At 43.7% G+C, this 27,673-nt stretch overlaps 1 protein-coding gene across 1 annotated transcript in view; it reads right to left on the bottom strand.

Annotated features, from left to right (window-relative positions):
- Nucleotides 1-27,673, bottom strand: part of LYPD6 (LY6/PLAUR domain containing 6) — an 89,336-nt gene that overhangs the window by 17,720 nt on the left and 43,943 nt on the right. Inside the window, exon 2 of the mRNA XM_060257096.1 lies at nt 2,527-2,716. Within this exon, the coding sequence (XP_060113079.1) occupies nt 2,527-2,644 (118 nt within the window). The 5' untranslated portion in view covers nt 2,645-2,716. The remainder of the gene's footprint in view (nt 1-2,526; nt 2,717-27,673) is intronic.

The raw sequence follows: 27,673 nt of genomic DNA, 5'->3' as shown, positions 1-27,673 counted from the left end.
CATTGCCTTTTAACCTATTGTTTCCTAACTTTTTTATATGCCATTAAAGGTTGATTTGATTTGATTTACAAACTTGTGCCCCTGGAGCTTATGAATTCTTCCGTATATCCTATATCCCATTCTTCCCTATATCCTGGAAACATCATGTATGTGTATGAAAGCCACAGTATAGGCAGTTGGGGCTAAGACCACAGAACCACGGCTATTTACTCTGGATCAGGCTCACAGGGAATCTGTCCCTGTGGTAAGCCTGCATCGACATCTACATTCAAGATGGAAACAGGTGTGGACCTTGGCAATGGAGTCCTGGTTTGTCCTGCAAGGCTAGCCTAGGATCAGGAGTTAAGAAGGGAGCAGTCTGCTGAGAGGTGGATTTGCATTTCTCCTTGTCCTTGGTCTCGTCTTTAGCCATTTTTTGCTGGCAGTTCAAAGGAGGCATGATGAAGCAAAGGGGAGCACAATCGAGATTGGATTCGTGGAGCACAGATCCAGGAGGTGGAGCTGAGTGTGCCAATTCCGAAGACGGAGGATGGGGAGCTCTGAGGCTTTAAGAGTTTTCTCCCACAAGTGCACTGCCCCCCCTCCCCTGCTTTTTCACTCACAAAGCCCTAGCCTGGAATACTGTAGTTGCCTAGCAACAGCCACGGCGGGAATCCATTTTTAAAGCTACATATGCTCTTTTATCATTTTCAGATATTTTTAAACTCCCCAATGTATTTTTTTTTTTTAGTCTTCACATTTGTCTGCACACCTTGGCCCCTTTTCTGGTTTGTAGAATCATCTGTCTTGCCTATTCACAGCTCCCCATCACTGGATTTAAGTTTCCAATGATTTGCAGACGTCCCTATTAGAATATAAGACTCTGTATCTGCATTCTATGGGATGACTGACTTGTCCTTGGAAGTGGGAATAAGGAAAAGGCCCGCTATTTCTTCCTCCCGGGTTGCTGTTTCTTTTTCTTTTGGACGGGAGGAGTACTAAGAACACAGCAAGGAACTACAGTTTGCTGTAGTGGTTAAGTGTGCGGACTCTTATCTGGGAGAACCGGGTTTGAGTCCCCACTTCTCTACTTGCACCTGCTAGCATGGCCTTGGGTCAGCCATAGCTCTGGCAGAGGTTGTCCTTGAAAGGGCAGCTGCTGTGAGAGCCCTCTCAGCCCCACCCACCTCACAGGGTGTCTGTTGTGGGGGAGGAAGGGAAAGGAGATTGTGAGCCGCTCTGAGACTCTTCTGAGTGGAGGGCGGGATATAAATCCAGTATCTTCTTCTTCTTCTACATAAATGTGCTTTTGTCCAACCCGATTGTGCCTTCTTTTAAAATATGGTTTTACTGAACTGTGTACATGAGTTTATCTGTAATCAGGTAATGCATAGTCAACGAAGAACAAGGACAATTAAGGATTCAGCAGCCTTCATCCATAGGCAAAAGGCTGGTATTAGATTTGCAAATTCCCAGTCCTATCTTTTTCCCAGAAGGATCACAGATAGAATGGGAAAACAGGCTTGGCCCTGAACCAGCGTTGTTTCGTTGTCATAATATATTAAACTGCCACTATTAGCACTCAGTGCCATTTTTCCAGAAGCGTTTTCTGGTTTTTATGGTCTCCTTTATTTGAAGAGGGCAAGAGAGTCACTTTCAGCAGTTAAAAACCCCAACGTAACTTTTATGAACCGTTTAATTGTCAGCATTTGCCTTGTTTCCAGAAGCATTTTAAAAAGAGGTTTTTATTTACCATCTGCCTAATGGAGATTATAGCGGACAAATAGCATTCACACGCTGGTGGTGAATGAAACAGTGGCATGCTGTCTCTGAAGGTTCCACTGAGCTATCTTATCATGCTTGTTGCTAAAAAGTTCTTCAGTTGTTTATGTGCAGTGTCAAGGGAGGAGCTTTGAGTGCTTGCAGACTTGGAAGGCATCGGCTGTCCCTCCCCACTGGTCTGAAATAGCACAAGTCTTCCAATTACACAACCCTCCACATTTTAGAAAGCCGTTCACTTTGCCGCAATTCTAGCCTGTTTTACCAATTCCGCATTAGCTTTTGTCCTGGTTTTGTTTTTGGCTCTCAAGTTTGTGCAGGGTAGGGAGCAAGCAGGGGACATGCAGCCCCATTCCAGAGATGCCAATGCAGAATCCAGGAAAAAGAGCTGCCGTAAAGAGCCCCACACAGAAAGGAGGCACGTGCTAAGTGCAGAATTGAGGGGAGGGACGGTGGCTCAGTGGTAGAGCATCTGCTTGGGAAGCAGAAGGTCCCAGGTTCAATCCCTGGCATCTCCAAAAAAGGGTCCAGGCAAATAGGTGTGAAAAACCTCAGCTTGAGACCCTGGAGAGCCGCTGCCAGTCTGAGAAGACAATACTGACTTTGATGGACCGAGGGTCTGATTCAGTATAAGGCAGCTTCAGATGTTCATATATGTTCAATCAGTTTCACCCATTGCTTTTGCTCTTTGAATGTTAACTTGTCTCCCCTGCTTATAGTCTTTGCACAGGAACGTGACATTATATTAAGCAGTTCCATGAGTCTTACTTGAAGGGTGAAGGTAGACAATATCTTTTACTGTAAAGTCTCGGGCTTGGATTACTTTCAAGTGGCTTGGAAGGAGACTAAGGAGGAAGACCCAGGCCAACAAAGGCCAGGATTCCATGGCAGAGGGGGAGACTCAAACATGCGGATTTCTTGGGAGTAGGTCCTCTTTGACTCCAGAAGAAAAATGTACCTGGAATGCAGAAATTGGGGGGAAAGAGAAAAAAAAAACACAAGTGAGTTAAAAGTTAATAACTAAATGTCATACCTGTATACGCCTCAAATGTCTGAGCAGTAGAGCGTGCCGAAGGTCCCAGGTTAAATCCCCAGCATCTCAAATGAAAAAGATCTGGCAATAGGTGATGTGAAAGACTCTGCCTGAGACCCTGGAGAACCACTGTCTGTCTTGATAGACAATGCTGACTTTGATGAACCACAGGTCTGATTCGGTACAAGGCAGCTTCATGTGCTCATGGGTACAGAGAAGTGCAACCGGACTATAGCGTTCTGAGGAAGAACAGTAACTATGCCACTGCCCAAAGGACTGGCATCCTTTGGGCAGTGGCATAGTTGGATCTTCCAAACATGATTGTCATGTCAAAGGATACACGAAAGTCTTCAAGGCTGAGGAGGAACATCTTGGCATGCAGCAGCATCGCTAACGCTTTTAATGAATTAGATTCCAAAATTCAATCCCTAGGTTCTCTCAAGTTAAAAGAAACTTTGGAAGCAAAGCTAGAAAAAGAGACAGCTTTAGAAAAGGACAAGACACCAAGATCCTGGACTGCTACCAGCAGGGAGAAGAAGAAAAATATTGGTCATGATTAACCACTGCTCTGATTCAGACATACTTATACTAGGTGGTTTTTCATTATGCAGTCATGCAATGATTATGCTTGATTATTTTACACATGTGCCTGCACTAGGGTTGCCAATCCCCAGGTGGGGGCAGGGGATCCCCCGGTTTGGAGGCCCTCCCCCCCCGCTTCAGGGTCATCAGAAAGCGGGGGGAGGGGAAGGAAATGTCTTCTGGGAACTCTGTTATTCCCTATGGAGATTTATTCCCATAGAAAATCATGGAGAATTGATCTGCGGGAATCTGGGGCTCTGGGGGGGCTGTTTTTTGGGGTAGAGGCACCAATTTTTCAGTACAGCATCTAGTGCCTCTCCCCAAAATACCCCCCAAGTTTCAAAAAGATTGGACCAGGGGATCCAATTCTATGAGCCCCAAAAGGAGGCGCCCCTATCCTTCATTATTTCCTATGGAAGGAAGGAATTGAAAAGGTGTGCCGTCCCTTTAAATGTGAGGGCCAGAACTCCCTTTGGAGTTCAATTGTGCTTGTCACAGCCTTGATCTTGGCTCCACCCCTAATGTCTCCTGGCTCCACCCCCAAAGTCTCCTGGCTCCACCCCCAAAGTCCACAGATATTTCTTGAATTGGACTTGGCAACCCTAGCCTGCACTGAGAGGCCACTATTAACATGTTAACAATTTGTGTGTGACCTATCCCAGGTAACATCACAAAGTGAAGGGAAAGCAAGAACAAGCATATCGCCCCTGTCATCAGCTATGTGTGACTGCTAGAACACGAGCACGGCATGTTCAAAGTACAAATGCACTGGCTAAGCTCCACGATCAGGAACACCTGAAAATGCCAGCTTCCCTGTTGGTTGGATCCGTGCTCATATCCTGGTGATCACAAACAGATGAAGAGTGGGAACAGTTCACTTGTTCCTGCTCTTTCTATGCTAGTTCTTTTTACCTACATGTGTTCTTTGAAAAGAGCGACCACGTAATACAGCAGCTGCGTTACCAGTATATCTAATTCTCAACATGGCCAGATACTTAAATCCAGAGACCAACAAGATCCTTCTGTGGTGGGAAGTGCTGTCTCATTGCAACTGACTTATGGTGACTTCATACATTCAGAGATGATTTGCTACTGCCTGCTTCTGCATAGTGACCCTAGGCTTGGTGTTCTCCCATCCAAATACTAGCCAAGGCTGACCCTGATTAGCTCCCAAAATCTAACAATAACAGGCTAGATCAGGCTAAGATCTTCCTACAAACCTGGGAGGGGGTGGGACTCCAAGTTGACAGAAAAATCTGAAATTGTTGAGGGGAGTCAAAATAATAGAAGCAATGCCTATAGTTTAAGTGATGAATGCCCTCAGTGGTCATTGCTAAACAACCAGAACAGTACTGTCAGCCTTCAAGCTTTGATTTCTGTCAGTGATTTCCAGGACTTCGAAGCCAAGAGCAGCAGGGCGGGGCATGCTCTCTAAGGGAAGGCGGGCTTTGAGGAGAGCACATGCCGCCCAGCCGCTCTCGCTTTCCTGGATCTGCACAAACCCAGAAAGCCGAGAGCAGCAGGGCGGGGGGAGGGGGTACCTGACAGTGCCCCTGTAGGCCAGGTGGTGCCCTAGGCATTCATCTATCTGGCCTAGTCCCATGCGCCAACCCTGTCACTGACACATCTGCAGGCTAGCTTAAACTTCCAACCGTCTGGCTCATGGACAGCTCAGCTTTCCCATGAAACTGAATCTGCCCAAAGAGCAGCAATAGTAACTTTAAGATTCTTCTTTCCAAAAGGGGGTTCTCATATACCATATGTATTGAAAGTCTTTCAGGGCAAGGTGGTTCCCCAGCTTATGTATGGTTCACAAATATGTCTGTATGATGACTACAGTAAACTACAAGCAATCCATTCCAGGTTTCTTAGATCCTTATTTGGAGTACCTCATTGTGTACCCAATGCTCTACTTACACTAGACTCAGGGTTGGTTCCACTAGAAAGAAGTGCATGCTTGGTTCCAAGGTACAGGCTTCTGGCTCAAGTTAAACCTCTTCCCCCCCCCCCTTGGATTAATTTTATTAATCCTTTCAGATAGTTTTCACTCAAGGTAAGGAGGGAAGGATAATTGAAGGAGGCGGAGACAGAACAGTGCTCGGCCTCCTTCCAGCCTGCGTCCCATCCCGACAGTGGCAGGTAGTGGGGCCAAGAAGAGCCCGTCTCTGTCATTGGTGTTATGTAAAGCCAGGTCCATAAACAATAAGAACTCAATCCTTAGGGAATTCCTGCTTAAGCAGGACATGGACCTGGGACTCTCCCAATTTGTCACCACCCCCACACAGAAATGATGTCATCCCACTGGGAATATCACGCAGTGACACTCTGGTATTTTGGGCAAAACTCCATGGTTAACAAAGTCGACAGATCACAGGCTCACTCTGGCAGCTGGGAACTGTAACAAAATTTTTGTTCCATCGATTTACATTAGAATTCCCCAAACACCGCAGAGCCTTTACTCTGGCCTGGTTTAATGCCCTCCCATCTACCAATTTTACCAGGATATTCAGAATATGTACAATACCCCAATTCTGTCCAAATATCCAGGTAGATCAAATTACTTTTATAATTTTTCTTGCCAAATGTTTCAACAAAACTACCCTTAAGGTAGCAAGATTCTGCACTCCAGCATATTTAACAAGACAGAAGAACATAGTCTAATGTTTTAATAATTTTTATTATTACTATTAATTGTATATTTTCTGAACAGAATATCTATTTCATGCATCCAATGTGTACTACATATTGCTGATATTCTTGACGGCTGATCTCAGATCATAATAATGATAAACTAAATTAAGCCTAACTTCCCTCACATTGTTGTGAGGATAAAATCAAGGAGAGGAGAATGATTCCAGCTGCTCTGTGGCCCTGTTGTGAAGAAAAGCAGGAAATAAATGAAATAAATAAATGATACAATATAGCTGAAAATAGGTGGCAAATAAATGGTATGCTGGTGAATGGGTGGGGAGCACTGATGGAAGGAATAAAAGCGAGGATATGGGAGTCGCCAGAAGGAGGAAAAGAGATACAGGGGGAAACAGCTCTGCTCTGATTTCCATGCCCCACCCCATCTCCAATGAAATCACTGCTTACTTTTCTTGTTTAATCACTTTGGTGATCACAGCCAGTTAAGGATAATATGATGAAAGGTTACTGTCATATAGATAACTGGATTTGGTTATGTAGTGCTATGAGAAAACCAACTGAATTTACAGGCAATATTTTCTGTGTCAGTCACATAGGTGATCCAGATTGATCACCAACTTATTGCTCTGAGTTGATGCACATTTTTTTCTTATTTTGTTCAGTGGCCAGGGAAAATGAAATCAGCAGCAGAGCAAAAGGCAACTGCTCCTTCTAAAGCTGCTAAACCCATTCACAAAAGGGACATATCCTCTTTTGGATTAATCCTAGAGGGTTAGAGTTGAAAAAGCCTAACTGGTCGAAAACTTGACAGACAGAAATAGTTGGACTGGTGAATCTTCTCATGTGTCCACATGGGTTCTCATACAGTTTCTCCCATAAAATTCTGTAAATGTATTTATTTAGCTGCTGACTCAACACATGTATAGCCCTGTCCATACGAAACTTTCTGTTGCGATGATATATTCACACACTCACATGAGGAATTTAACAGGCCAAAGAAGCCCTTCAAATTCAGACAACAAAGTGCTCCTCTCTTCCCATGAACTTAATCAAGAGGAACCCACCATTTGAAGGCGAATGACAAGTGGTAACCGACGGCTAGTCCACTTCTTCAAAAAAGCTAGATTAAAAAAAAACCTTGCCCAACAAGGATGGTCTGCAGACAAAATACTGTGCTGTGAAATGATCAGCATTTAAAACTGCTTGCTCCCAAGTGTCTAACGAACTCTGCAGTGTCTTGCTATCGTCATTCATTGTCCTGAAAAGATGCAAGGGTGACCCTTTGGTCACCCTTAGCAAGTGACACATTGAAAACAAGAGGGCACAAAGAAGAAGAAACGTTCAAAAATAATCTAGAGTTGCATTTAAAATCCTAAACCATATCCAAACCTGGTGCAGGCATTATTCATCACCACATAGCAGAATTCTAACAGAAAACGTGGTCAAAATATATAAACACAAACAGGCAACACATTTGGGCTGTTAAATAGTACATTGCAAGAATTCTTTCTTGTTAATAAGAAATGCATAAATGTATCATATGCTCTTCAAAAGAAACAAAACAGAAAAGAAGAAGAAGAAGAAGAAGAAGAAGAAGAAGAAGAAGAAGAAGAAGAAGAAGAAGAAGAAGAAGAAGAAGAAGAAGAAGAAGAAGAAGAAGAAGAAGAAGAAGAAGAAGAAGAAGAAGAAGAAGAAGAAGAAGAAGAAGAAGAAGATGATGATGATGATGATGATGATGATGATGATGATGATGATGATGATGATGATGATGATGATGATGATGATGATATTGGATTTATATCCCGCCCTCCACTCCGAAGAGTCTCAGAGTGGCTCACAATCTCCTTTCCCTTCCTCCCCCACAACAAACACCCTGCGAGGTGGGTGGGGCTGGAGAGGACTCTCACAGCAGCTGCCCTTTCAAGGACAACCTCTGCCAGAGCTATGGCTGACCCAAGGCCATGCTAGCAGGTGCAAGTGGAGGAGTGGGGAATCAAACCCGGTTCTCCCATATAAGAGTCCTCCCCCACAACAGACACCCTGTGAGGTGGGTGGGGCTGGAGAGGACTCTCACAGCAGCTGCCCTTTCAAGGACAACCTCTGCCAGATCTATGGCTGACCCAAGGCCATTCCAGCAGGTGCAAGTGGAGGAGTGGGGAATCAAACCCGGTTCTCCCAGATAAGAGTCCGCACACTTAACCACTACACCAAACTGGCTCTCACCAAACTGGCCCTTCGCATGCCATGGCCCTGGAGAAATTTTGCATTGGCCTCCTTCCCTATCTCAGGTTGATGAAGTGACTCTGCTGACTACAATAGATGCTGTCTCCCTATAAACAAATATTTAACAAAGGGGGAGGCATCTACAATAGAAAATACACTTTATGAAAGACACTAGTGTCCCTCCCCCACCTCTTTTTGGTAGCACTCTCTGCAATTGCTGTTAAGAAAGAAAATGTTATGCTTATTGAAAAATTCTATTGGCAAATATGTAGGGTTGCAAGGTCTTATGGTCATGCTGGCAGAAGGATTGCAGAGACATTCCGGAAGCGAGCAGGGACATCGTGCAGCATGCGTACATTGCCCAGAAGTGATGTGGGCCCACCAGTGACATCAGGAGTGACGCTCTGGTTTTGGGGCAAATCTCTGGTAAAACTGCCCTCAAACCATGGAGTTTCCCCCCAAAACCAGAGCATCACCCACCCAACATCACTGGCGTGCCCACGTCACTTCTGGCTGATGTCAGTGTGTCACGCACAATGTCGTTGTGTTGGGGGAGGGGATTTCTGCAAAAGCGAGGGATCCCCTGGCCCCTCATGGGAAATGGTAACCCTAGTTTATATGACATAACCTGTGGACAACCCCCCCCCCCCATCTAATCTGTAGGACAAATTAGTTCACACCATACATTTCGTCCTGTTACCTCACAGAAAATCTTACCAGGATCTAGTTTCTCAAGCGGTCATTTCCCCTGTAAAAACTGTACCTCTTGTAGATTCACAAGCTCCATTAAAAATTTTATCAACCCACCTAATGAAAAACAGTACACCCTAAAGCATTTCACAAGCTGGAACTCTGATTGGGTGGTTGTATGTGATCAGATGTCCTTGTGACAAATTATATGTGGGTAAAATGAAAGGAAACTTAAGGTGCACATTAGGGAACATAAACACAATCTTGTATAAAAAAATAGGTGCAGCATTGGTACAACATTTTGTAGAATATAACCATGCCTGAACTGATTTCTCCTTTTGGGCTATACACAGATTTCTCCTTTTGGGCCATAACAATAAGATTCTTCTTAGAAGGGGAGCAGAGTAGATTCTGCATCTGACCAACTTGGTACCAGATGGGTTAAATGAAAATATTTCCTGGCTGGCTTTGACTTACATAAATGTAGAATGAGAACAGTACTTTTCCCCCGCCCAAAAAGCTAGTTTAGTGGAAGCACTGTTGCATTTACATTCTACAGGTCAGTATAGATTTTTAATTTAAAAACACAAAACCTGTTTTAACGTTATCACATTTAATCTCTATGACAATTTGATTTTACAACCCAGCAAAGACTCAACAAGATAGGCTATCTTGTCCTACCACTTACTGCCACCGCTCACCAGAGAAAAGGATCAGATTAAGAAGTTTCCCTCACTTCAGTGAAACCAAGGGCTTCCTCTAATATAATTGCATCCTCTATGTCTGGGGTGGCCAATGGTAGCTCTCCAGATATTTTTTGCCTACAGCTCCCATCAGCCCCAGCCATTGGCCATGCTGGCTGGGGTTGATGAGAGTTGTAGGCAAAAAAACATCTGGAGAGCTACCGTTGGCCACCCCTGCTCTATGTGAATGCTATAGGAATGATCTGCAGTGCCAAAAGCTTAGAATAGATTCTCTTTTCCAGGATAATCTCATGAGTAAACCCCACCAAGAAACTAAAATATTTTCTTACAAGATGTAGTGTAGATGACTGAGGAAGGCAATGGCAAACCACCCCGTAAAAAGTCTTGCAAGAAAACGTCATGATGTGACGTCACTCCATGGGTCAGTATCGACTTGGTGCTTGCACGGGGGACTACCGTTACCTTGAGCTCACCTGTGAGTCACACCACTGCACCGGTGGCAGCACAGCTTACAAAAGCCATTTAAAGGGATTCCTTTAAATAAAACTGTCATTTTATCTGCTTTTATCCTCGGCTGGTCTTTTGACCATAATAAACATACATATATGCGTATGATTCCTTCAAATGGTTTTTGCAAGCCACGCATGGAGAAGGCATTTAAAGCAATCACATTCTCTTTAAATGCCTTCTCCAAGCCCCACTGCCAGTGCCAGCAAGTCTGCCAACACAAAGCCACTTGAAAGTTTCATGGGAGATTCATCGGGGTGGGATAGCATAAAGCAAGATTTGTGAATGATGAACTAAGATCAGGCAGTGATGAATTTCAGTTATCATTCAGTCCATGCCCATCCTGAAACCTTACCTATCCACTGGTTTATTTTTAAGCTTTTTATAAACCAAAGCCACCTTTGAAAAATGCTGAAGGTGGCATACAAGAATACAGGACACCAATCCAATTAATTAAACACCATACAGAACACCAAACGCCATACATTAAAACAACAAGAACAAACAGTAAAAAAAAAAAAAAGGTAAGAGACTAAAATTTCTCAACAGAACTTCCTAACTATTTTTAATTAAGAGAATATAAGGACAAAAACAATAAGCATACATGAAAAAAAATGTATTTAGCTGATTACTGCATCTTCCCCGAACTCTGAAAAGCATGTGGGAATAATTTCAAATATATTCATGTTAAATCAAATGTTATGTAGGACAAAAGATATTAACCAAAGCTTAATACACAGAAACACTTAGAATGGTGCGTGCGTACTTTGCCAATGGCTCTGGGATGCCTCGGTTCAATCCCCTTCTCAACTATAAGCTAGTAGATGGCCCTCCCATAAACCACGGGAAAGTACCTGGAAAAGGGTGTAATAAAATGCTCCACTCTATTAGGTAATTTTGAAATGATTACAAAAACACATCATAATTGACACAAAGTGTTCAGGCAGTGTGCCAAGTGGCTTAAGTTTCTATTCTTCAATCTACCCTGTGTTGACAGTAAGTATTATTTGTATTAGCTGCTTCATCAGCGGTATTAAGTATTGCAAATTAGTACAGCTGAATAGGTAAAACTTGTACTCAGACACGAATGAGCAAAGTAAACAATCAGTGAAAAGTTTTCTCTCTCCTTGGCTTGCTAGATGAAATATACGTTAAGTGAAGATCATGAGCCAAGATTCTAATTAAGCCTGCCCTGAATTAGAGGCAGTTTCGTTGTCTGCTGTACAGATAAGGCTGGCTGGTTTCTGAAGGCTTCAATCCTAAGAATACCATCCTGTGAATAAGGCCCATTGAATAAAATGGGGTTTACTTCTGAGTTGACTTGCTTAGGATTGTTCTCTAAGATTCTCAGCTGTTTCTCTCACTAAGTATACTAGAGGAACTTTGTTCTTCCAGTGAGCCACCTTCCAGCGGCTTCCTTTCTCCTGAGGGCAATTACTTTCTTCCCCTCCCTTCTTAGCAACAGTCAGTTGCTTTCTTTTATCCTTAGCAGCCCACCCTTCGATACCACTTTCCTTTTTCCTCTAAGGCTAAACCCACCTCCATAAGGTTGCCAACTTCAGGTTGGGAAATACCTGGAGATTTCAGGGGTAGAGCCTGAGGAGAGCAGGGTTTAGGAATTTATTTATTTATTTATTTATTACATTTGACTTATATCCCGCCCTCTCCGCAAGCGGACTCAGGGCGGCTCACAGTATCATCTACACAATTAAACCAATAAAATATATAAAACCATAATTTACATTTTCCAATTTAAAACATATTACAATTACAAATTTTAAAACCATTATATAGTGCTGAATCTATACATTATAAGCGGCGTTAAAATTCCAAACAGTGATCACCGGCATTCTGTGTGATGTCTGGTGGCAGCCATCTTTCCATCAAGCATCAAAGGCCTGCTTGAACAACTCGGTCTTACAGGCCCTGCGGAACGCAGACAGATCCCGCAGGGCCCGTATGGCTTCTGGAAGAGCATTCCAAAGCTCTGGTGCTGCCACCGAAAAAGCCCTAGATCTTGTCACGCATAGCCTGGCTTCTTTTGGTCCGGGGACCGAGAGTAGGAAGAGGGAGGGACTTCAATGGGATATGATGCCATAGAGCAGGGGTGGCCAATGGTAGCTCTCCAGATGTTTTTTTGCCTACAACTCCCATCAGCCCCAGCCAGCATGGCTGGGACTGATGGGAGTTGTAGGCAAAACATCTGGAGAGCTACCGTTGGCCACCCCTGCCATAGAGTCCACCTTCCAAAACAGTCATTTTTTCCCCCAGGTGAAATCAGTTATATCCCAGGAGATTTCCAAACACCACCTTGAGGTTGGCAGCCCTATTCATGGTGCCTCCCAGCCCCACTTTGTTGGCTGTTTCCTCAAATAGTGGTAGCATGATGTTAGAACAGACAATGTCAAGTCGACGGATTCAAGAATGAGCCAAAGTTGATACTAAGACTACATTTATTGATAACCGGTACTCTGGCGCAAGCCTCTAGCTTGCTAAGAATGAAACCAATACATTGATACATGGGTTTTAAGATACACTTCAAAAACATTCCTACGGGGGGGGGGGCGGTGTTCAGGAGGAAACATTCACACATAACTACCAGATACTTTCTCAGGCGATAGCTAGCCGGTTGTCCTTGTATTATCATGCAAGGCTTCCTCCCACCTCAGGCCCTGAGAAGGCGCCGACTATTTCTTTCACACCAGTTGCAAATCAAAATAAGAAAAGGGGGAAGGGAAGTAAGTAGCTAAGAGGAGAACATTAGCAGCAGTGGATCCATTATGATTTTAACCAGGCCTAACACTTAGGCCAAGATCCCCCCAGTCTTTAGTCAGAATCAGTCGATCTTGACAGACACCAAGGCAATCTTTCTCAATATTTGGCGTGGGACCGCCAATACTGCTGGTTCTCTCTGCAGGCAAGTTGGCAATGGGGAAGTGGGGCAGAGGCACTGGAAGGAGTTATAAGGGCAGCATGATTTATACAACTGTCACGCTGATGAGTTTAGCCTTGAAATGCTGAGGAGGCAGTAGTGTCAAATTTAGATGAGGATCTTATCTATCTATCTATCATCTATCTATCTATCATCTATCAATCTATCATCTATCTATCTATCATCTATCTATCATCTATCTATCATCTATCTATCTATCTATCTATCTATCTATCTATCTATCTATCTATCTATCTATCTATCATCTATCTATCATCTATCTATCATCTATCTATCTATCTATCTATCTATCTATCTATCTATCTATCTATCTATCTATCTATCTATCTATCTATCTATCAGATTTATATCCCACCCTCCCCCGACAGGCTCAGGGCGGCTAACAACAGTTTAAAAACGTTAGCAATTTACAAAAATATTAAAATTAAATACATAAAAAACATTTCCATACATATTAAAAATCCAAGATGGCACGCGTCTGGTTTCCATTATATTAGTTCAGTGAGATTGTCGGTGCTGAAGGTAAATCATAGTTTTATGATAACCGGTGAAAAATAATGATTATAAGAACATTCTCTTCCAGCCCATAGTCTACATATGTTTCAGTGGCATAGGCTAAAATGTGAAGCCCCGAGTATTCAAGACTAGAAAAACCACCTGCGTGGGCACTGATTAACATCACAGATAAAGGCAACTTAAAACTGGATTTGGCTGGTTTGACAGAACCACACTACAGAATACAGGATTGGTTAGCACCAGAAAATTATGGTTTTGTCTGATCACACTACAAGTGATTCTTGATGGTCTGCTCTTTCCAAACTGAGCACCTGTGAAATTCTTGTTTTAAGCACCCTTAATTAGATGTAGCAGTAGCTTCAGGCATGCCAGGGACAGAGCACTAAAAAAAGACAGCACCAATTGTTCCAGACTGACAATTCGCTACCAAAATGAAAGAGACAGAGAACAGAGAGCAAACATGTTGTAGTGCCTACAGTGTCAGACTAAGAGCTGGGAGACCCCAATTTGAATCCTCACTTGGCCACGGAAGCTTGCTGGATGATCTCAGGCCAGTCACACACTCTCAGCCTAGTCTAACATTTTGTGAGGCTAAAACAGAGTGGAGGAGAATGATGTAAGCTGCTTTGTGGTCCCTCAGGATATCAATGAAATAAATAATACATTCTTTGCAGGAAGAGAAATGGATGCACACTGAGATCAAACCACTTTAGCAAGCAGATGAGAAAAACAAGAGGCATGTTTAGCCTGGAGAAGAGGCGGCTGAGAGATGATATGATCACCATCTTCAAGTACTTGAAGGGCTGTCGTATAGAGGATGGGGTGGAATTGTTTTCTGTGGCCCCAGAAGGTAGGACCAGAACCAATGGGTTGAAAATAAATCAAAAGAGTTTCCGGCTCAACATTAGGAAGAACCTCCTGACCGTTAGAGCGGTTTCTCAGTGGAACAGGCTTCCTCAGGAAGTGGTGGGCTCTCCTTCCTTGGAGGTTTTTAAACAGAGGCTAGAGGGCCATCTGACAGAAATGAAGATCCTGTGAATTGAGGGGGAGGTATTTCTGAGTTCCTTGCATTGTGCAGGGGGTTGGACGAGATGACCCTGGAGGTCCCTTCCAACTCTATGATTCTATGGAAGTCACTGCAAAAATTCTAATGTAATTATTCCGGGTTATAAAGGATGTAGCTCAAATTAATGAAACCCTATTCTGGCCTTAATCTGGAGTAGGGGATGGCAACAATTCTCCTAACCCAGCAGTGTTCAACCTGCGAGTTGGCATGCTCAAGTACATCATGAGTTGTAAAGCCCCTATTGAGCCAGCCAGCAAATCTTTCTGCTGTGTTCTTTGGAAAGAACAGCTGCTATAGTATGCATGCACAGAGAGCAAGGGCATCACACCTCCTGCCTGTCTTTGCATGCAAAGCTGAGAGGAGCAAGAAGATGGAAAGGCAAAAGATAGTTCTAGCCCTTCCTTCAGCTTTTTCGTTGCCACTGTATAAGCCTTGGTGTTCGGATTCTGGTCCTTGTCCCCAGCTTTCTTGGCCAGCTGTCCACTGTTCTGGCCATAATGCCAGTTAGATCCTAATTCTGGTTCCCTCCTCTTCCTGTCATGGGACTATGAAATCACATACTACAGTTTAGTGGGTCCCATACTCTTCTTTAGGACTTAATGGGGAGGTGTCTGAAACTGAAGGCATGGCTGTAACTCACAGTAAAACCAGAGCAGTGATATTCCTAGCAATATGGTCACCAAGTCCTTCTTAGAGCCAGTTTGGTGTAGTGGTGAAGTGTGCGGACTCTTATCTGGGAGAACCGGGTTTGATTCCCCACTCCTCCACTTGCACCTGCTGGAATGGCCTTGGGTCAGCCATAGCTCTGGCAGAGGTTGTCCTTGAAAGGGCAGCTGCTGTGAGAGCCCTCTCCAGCCCCACCCACCTCACAGGGTGTCTGTTGTGGGGGAGGACTCTTATATGGGAGAACCGGGTTTGATTCCCCACTCCTCCACTTGCACCTGCTAGCATGGCCTTGGGTCAGCCATAGCTCTGGCAGAGGTTGTCCTTGAAAGGGCAGCTGCTGGGAGAGCCCTCTCCAGCCCCACCCACCTCACAGGGTGTCTGTTGTGGGGGAGGAAGGTAAAGGAGATTGTGAGCCACTCTGAGACTCTTCGGAGTGGAGGGCGGGATATAAATCCAATATCTTCATCTACCTCACAGGGTGTCTGTTGTGGGGGAGGAAGGGAAAGGAGATTGTGAGCTGCTCTGAGACTCTTTGGAGTGGAGGGTGGGATATAAATCCAGTATCTTCATCTACCTCACAGGGTGTCTGTTTTGGGGGAGGAAGGGAAAGGAGATTGTGAGCCGCTCTGAGACTCTTCGGAGTGGAGGGCGGGATATAAATCCAATATCTTCATCTACCTCACAGGGTGTCTGTTGCGGGGGAGGAAGGGGAAGGAGATTGTGAGCCGCTCTGAGACTCTTCGGAGTGGAGGGCGGGATATAAATCCAATATCTTCATCTACCTCACAGGGTGTCTGTTGTGGGGGAGGAAGGGAAAGGAGATTGTGAGCCGCTCTGAGACTCTTCGGAGTGGCGGGCGGGATATAAATCCAATATCTTCATCTACCTCACAGGGTGTCTGTTGTGGGGGAGGAAGGGAAAGGAGACTGTGAGCCGCTCTGAGACTCTTCGGAGTGGAAGACGGGATATAAATCCAATATCTTCATCTACCTCACAGGGTGTCTGTTGTGGGGGAGGAAGATAAAGGAGACTGTGAGCCACTCTGAGACTCTTCGGAGTGGAGGGCGGGATATAAATCCAATATCTTCTTCTTCTTAACAGCTGCAGGACACTCCCAAATACATAAATACAGAAAAGGCTGCTCAAAAAAAAAAAAGAACAGGCTGTTGAATCTCAAGAGAGAACAGAGACTATATGACCAGTGCCCTCAGGCAGAGCTATTATAAAATACTGTGTGCATATTTACCAGTAACTCCCACAGCCTAAGCAGACAAGTCATCTGGGTCTTAGTCACAGCTGCTCTCATAGCGAAAATTCATTTACCTGCCTAACTATGGTATTTGCAATTCGTATTTGTATGAATTTCATAAGTTTACCAACACAAAGCAAGACTGGGCACAGTTTTTTTTAAAAAAGAAATAAGCATGAGTTACATGTCTTCATTCCATAGGATTCACATATTTTAATACTCTAAAGAGCTTTCCGGAAAATGCATGTTCTTTGGTGTGGTGCCAGAACAACAAAGAATACATAACCAGTTTTTGGATAATGGTGTTCTATGAAGAAATGCTGTAACAAAAGAAGACAAGAGGAGACAAGGAGGTGTGGTTTCTATACTGTCTCAATAAGCTGCCACCTATATTCCACAGTCCATTACGATGTCATGTCACCCATTAAAAATGGATTTTAATCCCAGATATTTTTTTTGGGGGGGGGGGTTCTGCCCAGCTCAGACGAGAGAGTTCTCATCACAACAATGGAGGTGTGGATCTTTCAGAATTCTGTTCCAGTTTCTATTTCTGTTTGTTAACCAATGAACCTAGTCTATTCTGTATGAAGAAAGATTAGGTGGGTGCTGTGCACAGATTGTATATGTGTTCACTGGAAATGTGTTCACATATATTTTCACTTTACAAAGAAACCAGGGACCAGTATCTGGGTAAATATGTGGTTGAAATCATATTTTGAGCTGTAGATGCATTGAACACATCAGTATTCAATGCATGTATGAAGAAAGATTATGTGGGCATTGTACACATATTGTGTATGTGTTCACCAGAACTTGTGAATAGGGCTTATATGTTTAAAACATCCCAGCCCTGTCCGTTCAGACTGCTGACAACCCAGGGAGGAGACACAGGACCTCATCTTCTGCTGTAATGTATGCAGCAGTTACACTTTGAAATTACCGGGCAATCCCACCAGCAACGGATGGGGGAAGCGACAATACCACATTGCTGCCAGTAGAGGGGGGAGTAGAGGGGATCTATGCGGGCAAAGTGTTGAGGAGTACGGTACCACCTTGCCATTAACTTGTAATTTTGTTGGAAAGTATTAATAGAATTAGTGCGAAAGGCCTCGGTTTCCCAAATAGCCTCCCATTGCGAAGATGCTAGATGAATATCGCCCTCTTTGTGCCAGCAATTGCAGTAAAAGGGAAGAGTGTTGCAGACTTTAGCTATCAATATATTGTAAATTCTAGAAATAAGACCTTTAGACTCAGGACAAGACTTGGAAAAAAAGATGCTCAAAATCTGTTAAGAGATAAGGACTTATGATTTTGGGGACAGTTAAAAAAAATGGCTTATCTGTAGATATTCAAACCAAGGTATTTTGAGACTGTTTTTTCTTCTAATTGAGCCTTAGTTTATTTTTAGAAAAGAGTTGAAAAAGATAGACCAACGAGGTCTTCTTCCAATTCAAGAATGATGGGGACTGTTGAGCAGGAGGGAACCATGGCTGTCCTTTAAAAGAAGAAAGGGGAGACAGATCCGGAGCCGGTACTAAACGAACTTGATCTCACACCGTAAGTACGACTTGCATAAATGGGGTTACAATTTGCCGACATGGCCTGTCTTTCTTCATTAGCCAAAAATTCATAATACTTTAGTTGAGTAATATGTGCCTCTTCTATGTATACCCAGGTTGGGCTTGGATGAAGATAAAGCAGTTTGACCATAGATGCAAGTACAGAAGCTTTATAATAAAGGTGGAGGGCAGGAAGTGCTAGTCCTCCTTTGGTCTTTGGCCTTTTAACAGAATCAAAGAGAATTCTATGGGGTTTGTTACTCCAAAGAAAATTGTTCAAGAGCGTTTGCCATTTTTGTACTGGTAAAGCAGGGATATAAATCGGAAGGGCTCGGAATAAATATAAAAATTGGGGGGAAATGAATGATTTGATTATGTTTAACCGTTCTAGCCGTGATAAAGCTAGAGAGCTGCATGGCTGGAGAGTTGCCTTGATTTGAAGGTATGTAGTTGTGTAGTTAACCTTGAGCAGACCCTTTAAGTCTAGGGGGAGAGATATCCCAAGGCATGACCGACAATGGGTTACCCAACGATAGGGATACAAGGTCTGCAGTGACAGTTTTGTGGTCGAGGATAAGTTAATGGGGTAAAGCCAGGATTTGGAAAGGTTAAAGGACAGGCCTGAAACCCTGTGAAATTCAACAAAAAAGAGGGACAAAGCTTGTATTGTTGTAAGGGGGTCCAATTCTGCAGTTGATGGTATCAGTTGCCTCCACTCCTTATATTGGGACTAAACATAAATATCTTATATTGAGACTAAATTCTTATAAATTTCAAAATATTTGTCCATATCACAATGATTATCCTATACTTTTAATGAAAACAGGACCATGCAAAGTAAAACAAACTAGAAAAACCTTAAACTTTTTTTTAAAAACCAAATTATTTACTTGAGAGTAAATGTAAATGGCTTCCACTCACGAGCTACAGCACATATGGGTAGAAAGTGACCATTATAGCTTGGTTATTTTATTAAAAAGGTAAAGGTAGTCCCCTGTGCAAGCACCAGTCATTTTTGACTCTGGGGTGACGTTGCTTTCACAACATTTTCATGGCAGACTTTTTACGGGACAACAACAAAAAGATTGTATAGAATTTAGACTGCACACCCTATATACACAATCTATTCCTGACACTCTGGCATGAATTCCAGGCTAGCTGGAAATACTCTCAGCGTTACCCACTTCTTGGCAAGCAGTGACACATCTTCACTAATGTTCACGAGGGTTGCTCCTCCCTGCCCTTTTGCTCCAAAAACAGAGCTACTGAAGTCGTCTAGCAAATTCACCAAGAAAAGATACAATTGTTCATTTGTCAGATCTGATTAAGAGGGTGACATGTTGTCTTTGCCATCACCAGCCCAGCAGACAATAGAAGGCTGAGGGGTAATCAAACAGTAGCAGAGATATTTCCATGTGCAGGAGCCATAATGAGACACTTAATCCTCTTGAGTGTTGGGTGGGTTTGACAGGAGCAAGCGTCTCACAGCATCCTGTTGGTTCTATCCCAGTTACTTAGCTTTGTATACTATCCAAACTATACTAGCACACATTTTATTTAATGGGTTTACCACTTGCAGCCAGTCGGTTTTCGGTGGCAGGTGTCATTGAACACATCTGCATCTGTTGCCCTTTGTTCAACTTGCTTTCATTTCACTACACAGAAACATTATCAAGGAATTCCCTGTATCTGTATTTTCTTCTTTTTCTTGCTTCAGTAAGAACATAAGAACATAAGAGAAGCCATGTTAGATCAGGCCAATGGCCCATCCAGTCCAACATTCTGTGTCACACAGTGGCCAAATATATATATATATATATATATATATATATATATATATATATATATATATATATATATATATACACACACACACACACACACACACACACACTGTGGCTAATAGCCACTGATGGACCTCTGCTCCATATTTTTATCACCCTTTGGGTGAAGAAGTACTTCCTTTTATCCGTTTTAACCTGTCTGCTCAGCAATTTCATCGAATGCCCATGAGTTCTTGTATTGTGAGAAAGGGAGAAAAGTACTTCTTTCTCTACTTTCTCCATCTCATGCATTATCTTGTAAACCTCTATCATGTCACCCCTCAGTCGACGTTTCTCCAAGCTAAAGAGCCCTAAGCGTTTCAACCTTTCTTCATAGGGAAGGTGTTCCAGCCCTTTAATAATTCTAGTTGCCCTTTAATCATTCTAGTTCTAGTATTTTCTTGATCGTAAAAGTAAAGGTAATCCCCTGTGCCAGCACCAGTCGTTTCCGACTCTGTGGTGACGTTGCATCACGACGTTTTCACGGAAGACTTCTCATGGGGTGGTTTGCCATTGCCTTCCCCAGTCATCTACACTTTCCCCCCCAGCAAGCTGGGTGCTCATTTTACCGATCTCGGAAGGATGGAAGGCTGAGTCAACCTTGAGCTGGCTACCTGAACCCAGCTTCATCCGGGATCGAACTCAGGTCGTGAGCAGAGCTTGGACTGCAGTACTGTAGCTTACCACTCTGCACCACGGGGCTCTTGATCATACAGTCTTATAATATTACCTAAGGTAAGAAGGTGCAAGTTGATCACATCCCAAAGGCCTGGAAGGAATAGGGTGCCAGGTCCTACCTTCTCACCAATGGAGAGCCAGTTTGGTGTAGTGGTTAAGTGTGCAGACTCTTATCTGGGAGAACCGGGTTTGAGTCCCCACTTCTCTACTTGCACCTGCTGGAATGGCCTTGGGTCAGCCATAGCTCTGGCAGAGGTTGTCCTTGAAAGGGCAGCTGCTGTGAGAGGCCTCTCCAGCCCCACTCACCTCACAGGGTGTCTGTTGTGGGGGAGGAAGGTAAAGGAGATTGTGAGCCGCTCTGAGACTCTTCGGAGTGGAGGGCGGGATATAAATCCAATGTCTTCTTCTTCTTCAATGGGGGGTGGGACAACATCACCACACACAATGTAAAATAGAAATGATGCAAGCACACCGAAAGCATTGCCGAAATGGCATCCCCGGCATTATGACATCACTTCTGCATGATGGGGGCATCGCACGGGGTGGTGGCTGTTGGGGGTGAGGCTTCCCCCTGCTGGCCAGCTGGCAGGCAGCAGGCACAAGCCTGCAAAATCAGGGGATTCCCTGCTCCCACCTGGGGACTGGCAACACTAGGAAGGGGCAAACTCTTTGAATGACTTGCCCAAGCTCACGTAAGAAATTTTGCCTAGATGCATTTACCTAAGGGAGCCACCCTGCTTTGCCTTCCTGCCACTCTCCCCAACACACACCCTCCTTCCCCACTTCCTTCCCCGTGATTCAAATTTAAAGGCCTGTCAGTTGGCCTTTAAATTTAAAGGCCTGTCAGTTGGCCTTTAAATTTAAAGGCCTGTCAGTTTGCCTTTAAATTTAAAGGCCTGTCAGTTGGCCTTTAAATTTAAAGGCCGTGATTCAAATTTAAAGGCCTGTCAGTTGTCATTTAAAGGCCTGTCAGTTGGCTGATCAGCAGGCCTTTTAAATTGCGCAGAAGGCTGGTAACTGTTCCTGCCACCCCTCCTGTGCAATATGAATCACGGGGAAGGGAGGAGGAGGGGAGAGTGGCAGGAAGGGAAGGCTGTGGGGAGGTGGCAAGGCTGAGAAGGAAGCCCCAGGAAGGGAGGGACAGCAATGGAAGCTCAAGGGCCCTGAGCTGGGACTCCCACAGCCACACACACACACCCGTAGCTACAGGTCTGCCTAGAGATGCTATAAAGATCTGTTATCTGGGACTGGAAAGAAAAAAGGCTGCTGCCCCCTTGGGCTGCTGATTATCAGCTCATCTCAGCAGCTGGCTTTTTAGTGTGCGGAACAGTATTTTATCTGAAGATTAATTGCTCCAGTAGAGGGGGTTTTTTGCAAATACTGACATCTGAGTGACAGCAAGGAAGGACTAGTCTGAAGGGTGACGTCTTGGGTTTTAAGTGAGGCTCCTTTTCTTTTAGAGTGCCTGTGACTTTGTAATTTGTGCTTTGAGTCCTGAGCGTCCGGAGAAAAATGGAACATTCCAAACACACAAACAAAAAAATAAATGCATTTTTATGGACTCTATCAAGCAACCAGGGAAACAACTAAGGCTTTTAAACTGGCCTGATGTGCTAGTGTGGTTAGTGGATGGGCATGGCTTGGCCTAAGCTCCCATGGTTTATGCTGTGGCATTTATTCATTTATGAAAACTTTTGTGCCACCCCTCTAGGAACTTGCCCAAGGCAGTTTAGAATACCTGGAGGGGAAATTTAAAATGTTATTTAAAATCCAGCATCACTTCTCACATGAAGAGGGGCTCCTTTCTACTTAGTCGAGAGTTCTTCTGCTGCAGAGATTGTCAGAGGGCAGCCAGGTGGAGTGGCTAAGTGCGTGGACTCTAATCTGGGAGAACCGGGTTTGATCCCCCACTCCTCCATGTGCATCTGCTGAGTGACCTTGGGTCAGTCACAGTTCTTGAAAGAGCTCTCTCAGCCCCACCTACCTGACAGGGTGTCTGTTATGGGAAGAGGAAGGGGAAGGGAAAGGAAGCTGTAAGCTTCTCTGAGACACCAAGTGAGGGGCAGGGTACGGTATATATCCAATCTCTTCCTCTTCCTCTTCTCTGGCAGAGGAGGAAAGTAGTAGTCTGGGATGTGTATGATGGAACAGGTGCTTCTTCTGGCTGCTGATTCTGTTCCACCAGCATATGTAGCAATTCATGTTGGTTTGTTAAGGTAAGATCAGTTGGAGAGCCAGTTTGGTGTAGTGGTTAAGTGTGCGGACTCTTATCTGGGAGAACCAGGTTTGATTCCCCACTCCTCCACTTGCACCTGCTAGCAGGGCCTTGGGTCAGCCATAGCTCTGGCAGAGGTTGTCCTTGAAAGGGCAGCTGCTGGGAGAGCCCTCTCCAGCCCCACCAACCTCTCGGGGTGTCTGTTGTGGGGGAAGAAGGTAAAGGAGATTGTGAGCCGCTCTGAGACTCTTCGGAGTGGAGGGCGGGATATAAATCCAATATCTTCTTCTTCTTCTTCATTAACTGCATTTTTATAGAATATGGACAGTGTGCAGAAACACAATCCGAGAATCTATAGTTTGTTTTGCTTAATAGCTGTTTTACAGATCAGCAGTACAGGATCTTGCCACCCGACGAGCCATAACAGGCACCAAGCACCATTGCCTTTAACCATAAGTCAACTGTAACTATGCATTCATTTTATTGACTTACTGGTATATTATCTTTCAGCCCAGGAGTATACGGCAAAATGTTATCGGGTTTTGTTGATGGTTTCCTTCTGAGTTTCATCTCCCCTCGGAATTTACAAGGGATTCCTCTGAAGCCCGATTCATCTGCAGCACCAACAATAGCGAACACTTAAAATGAACTGTGTCCGGCGATAGTCATCATCCACCATGAATCTTCTTTTCAATAATTTTGTGGCAGGACCATTCAATAGACCGTTGTCACACAGCTTGCAGCATGTGTTGAATCTACTCCTGTTCAAACTTCAGGAGTCGGCCACAACTGGGGGCAGATGAAGAAGGCTCAAACCACACACTGTTCAGTTTAGGAATCAAGACAGTGAACACTGCCCCATGAAAAATTTAGGGACAGAGTCTCCATGCATTATTGAAATACAAATGCATTCATGAAGGATGCACGCTAACTTTTTCATTTTGTGGAAGGCAATCAATCTCTGAAGAACTCATAATCCACGAAGGCCATAGTCATTTTCTTTACCCTGTCATTCTTCATTGCCTCGTCTCTCATTTAACTATGTTACATAAGCAAGACCTAAGAGGAAAACACCAGGAGATAATGCTCCAAAGCAATGGTCACACAGTGCTGTTTCACAGTACTGAAACTTTTCCAAATGTAACAGTAACAGGAAGAGCTTTCATTGTGTTTCCGCTACAGTTAAGGACAAGAACAGAAAAATGGGTGGAGGGGGAGAAAACCTGGGCAGAAATAAACAGGGCGATAAGGTAAATGGCAAAAGCAGAGGCATAACAGCTAAGATCCATCTGCCTGGTAAGAGATGAGGAAAAGGATGCAGAAGGTAGAGTCGATACCAAATTGAACAAGCAGCCTTTCTAGATGTTTAAACAAGAGTCCAACGTTATTCTTAGAATAATACTAATGGGCTAGCCTCAAGCTGGAAACAGCACTCAGATAATCCAATCCTATCCATTTGATAGTCCACTAGTAAAACCTCGGCTTTATTTTAGATCTCTCCAGCCCCACCCCCGGTTCTCTGTTGGTTTTTATCCTTTTCTCTATCCAGGGCTGGCAATTTGACATTTTTACTAACAGCTTGCATTTATTTTACAATTAAAGCCTGCTGCCCCTCTCCTCAATGCCTCCATGTATTTTTTCAAAATCTTTCTAAACCCCTCCTCCCCCCCTTCCCAGGCTTGGGAAAGGTCAAATTTATTATAGCAGTTTTGACGTCTCTGCAGACTTCATTATATCACATTGTCATCAGTTAAGACCCAGAGTAGACCCGGTGAAAGAGTTCACCATCCCACCTCAATTACAGTAAGCAAGCATGGTCAAACAGTCAAACGCAATTAGTGTACTAATTACACTCTGAAAAGTGTACCATCTAGTTCCCTCGCTGCTAATTACAAGTAGAGTGCATTGATCTAAAACCCTAGAACATTTCTAAGCACCATGTGAATATGCTCTCTCTTAACTGTTTTCTAATCAAAGCAAATCCTGAAAAAGAATAAGAAGTGCAATTCTGTGCATATCAAGGACTAGCAAGCTACTAATACCCTTCACAATATACATTTTATTTACATTTTTCAGTGCTAACAATACATGGATTCTTGATGGGTTTAAAAACATTTTTGCAATCCAGGTATATAAAAATAAAACTTTATTTTATCCATAAATTACAACTCATGTTTCAAATATATATAACACAGGTCCTGAAGCTGCCATCTCTAGTATTTGCTTCTAGGCAGCCGCTCCCTTTCAAGGTCCAATTCCCCAATTTAAAAACTGCTAAAAGAACTTACAAAATGTTCCCCCCCACCCCCAGATTTGCACTTAGAAATGAACTGGGCATTTGTGAGCTATTTAAACTGGCACATGCAAATAAGTCTATAGGGTCCATCTAATGGATGTACTTGATTCTAGCAACAGTGATTTGTGCACATAAACTATTCTAGTGGCAGGATGAAACATGCCCCCCAAAAAACCCTACTGAATCTCCCTTGCACAACTTGTTTATGTATTTGTTGGCACAACCAGGGTTGACCCACATCTCAGAGCCTCGCTCATAGGCTGGGTACAGACAGGCAGCTTCGGGTGCGCCTACAGCATCCCAAACTGTGCTGCCCCAAACTGGAGTGGCCAAATCTCGATCAAATGCTCCTGCACAATGCACCCATATATCACACAGGGGGCAATTTGGAACATTAACATGGTTGTTGTGCACCACCCCCTTAGTGCAATTTGGGTTTCTTTTTTCCCCTTATGTTTTAGTGGCCATGTGCTCATGTGCACATGCATTTAAAAAAAAAAGAATACCAGTGAGCACCTAAAGCGGATTGGTGGGTTTACACCACCAATCCGCCTCACTTGCGCGCTCCCGTGGTCAGATGCCCAGAAAGATGGATGGAGTGTGGCAGAAGAATTTGATCCATCTCAGAGAAGTCAAAGGATGGGTTGAGTGTGGGAGCAGGACGGGCAGCAGCTGTGTCTGCCTGACCTTGTTTTCTAATCTGCCTGGGGGCTGCCTCTCTGTCAGCTCAAATTGGCTGTCTGAATTCAGCAAGAGATATATAAGGATATCAGATGAGGATTCTGGAGTTCCAGGTCTGAATCCTCACTTTGCCATGGAAGCTTGCTATATAGCTTTGGACCAATCACACTCTTTAAGCCTAACGAATCTTATACGGTGGTGGTTATGAAGGTAAAATAGAGAAGAGAATGATGTTGTAAGCCACTCTGGATTTCCACTGAGGAGAAATTTACCTAAATAGATTTACCTAAATAGATAAATATATCAAAGGAAACCTTTTACAATACTGACACAGTATAATAAAGACCAAGTTGTAGGGACGTGGAGTTTCCCCACAGTGCTCCTTCCCTCTCTTCCCTCTTAAAATGTGCTTTGCATTATGAATGGACCCATTCACAATTCTCTCAGTGCTTGCTAGACATTTGGGAAAGCACAGAAAGAGAAAAGCTTATTCCCAAACTGACTCTAAGGACTGATCCAAAGCAGTCTGAGGCTACAAGAGAGCTTGAGTGATAGCTGGTAACTAGAAGAGCCATTGAGAGAAGTACTCCAGACTGCAAACGGTTCCATTGGGAGGAAGGACTCAGTCAAAAATGCCAGGTAAAGTATCAAATGGAGGGAAATATGTACATGAAGGGAACAAGAGAGCCCATCCATATTTAGGAAGATCAGCCTGGGTTATGTTTTCACTCTGCTCGAGGTCACAAAGTTATACTAGACAAGGTTTTCCTTTGAAAAGTGTCCCTACATCAAAATCCAATTCTATATTTAAAAAATTTAACCCAGTCAGACATTTCATTCCTAATAAAAATTGCACCGCTTAAGACCATTTTTCCTGTTAGTGGCTTTAAGAGCTGTCTTGCAGTCAGAAATTCAAGAAGTAAAATTCTCCCCGCAGACAGAGAGAAATCAAAACTACTGAATTTTGGCAGAAGAGGCCGCAGTGGCTAAGGGCACTGAAAAGTGAGATCTTTGTCAGCAGCTTTAAGATGCACACCTGGCCTCCTAGACCATACAAATATCAGTTCTTACATTTTCGTTTGTTACATTTTTGGTTACAACAGCAAACTGCCTCGAAGAGATTAGGTTTTGCCTGCATTTTCTCTACCCTCTAATCAAGCTCTCCAACCAAGCTCAGTTTCTAGACCACCAGTTAATTTGCAAGCTTCATTCCCCCAAAGCATATGAATATTTTATATTTGTTAACATAGCCCTGGGAGAAAAGTGGTAGGGGGGAAGACATCCCCGCTGTTAAAGGAAGCTTTGAAACAAACATCCCTGCGCAGCTACCTAAGCCATGGCAGCTTGGACTGAACCAATCTTCTAGCATTGTGTCTGGAAGGATGGGAGAATGAGTGTAAGCCAACATTCCTTCAAGCTAGATCAAGGCACTGAAATATTAAACATGATAGCACCTCTTTGAGAATAGCCACAAGTAACTTGAAAGCAGCCTAGTTCCCGAACAACGTCTCATCCCTTTTCTGCCGCACTAGATAAACAGCCCTGTTGGCACAGAAGAGTGTACTGGGAATATACAGAACGGGTGGGAGGAACCACATCTGATCTGCATATTTAGTATGGCAATCAGTATTATACACTTGGCATATCGTTTTCCTGACCGTGTCAAATCTACAGCAGGCAAGCATACTTTTTTGCTCAGCGATTTCTTTCTGAAATGTGAAAAAAAAAATTGGACTCTTAGAAAATAGATAAACTCTGAAATTGTCAGAAGCTAAAACTCCCTCCGATTCCACTGCCTTTCTTTGCGATGGATTGAGAACATGGG

Source organism: Heteronotia binoei, chromosome 16 (genome assembly GCF_032191835.1).
Source record: "Heteronotia binoei isolate CCM8104 ecotype False Entrance Well chromosome 16, APGP_CSIRO_Hbin_v1, whole genome shotgun sequence".
Lineage (NCBI taxonomy): Eukaryota > Metazoa > Chordata > Lepidosauria > Squamata > Gekkonidae > Heteronotia > Heteronotia binoei.
Note: the sequence above shows the minus strand (reverse complement) of the source record. Positions and strands in the feature narration are given on the sequence as shown.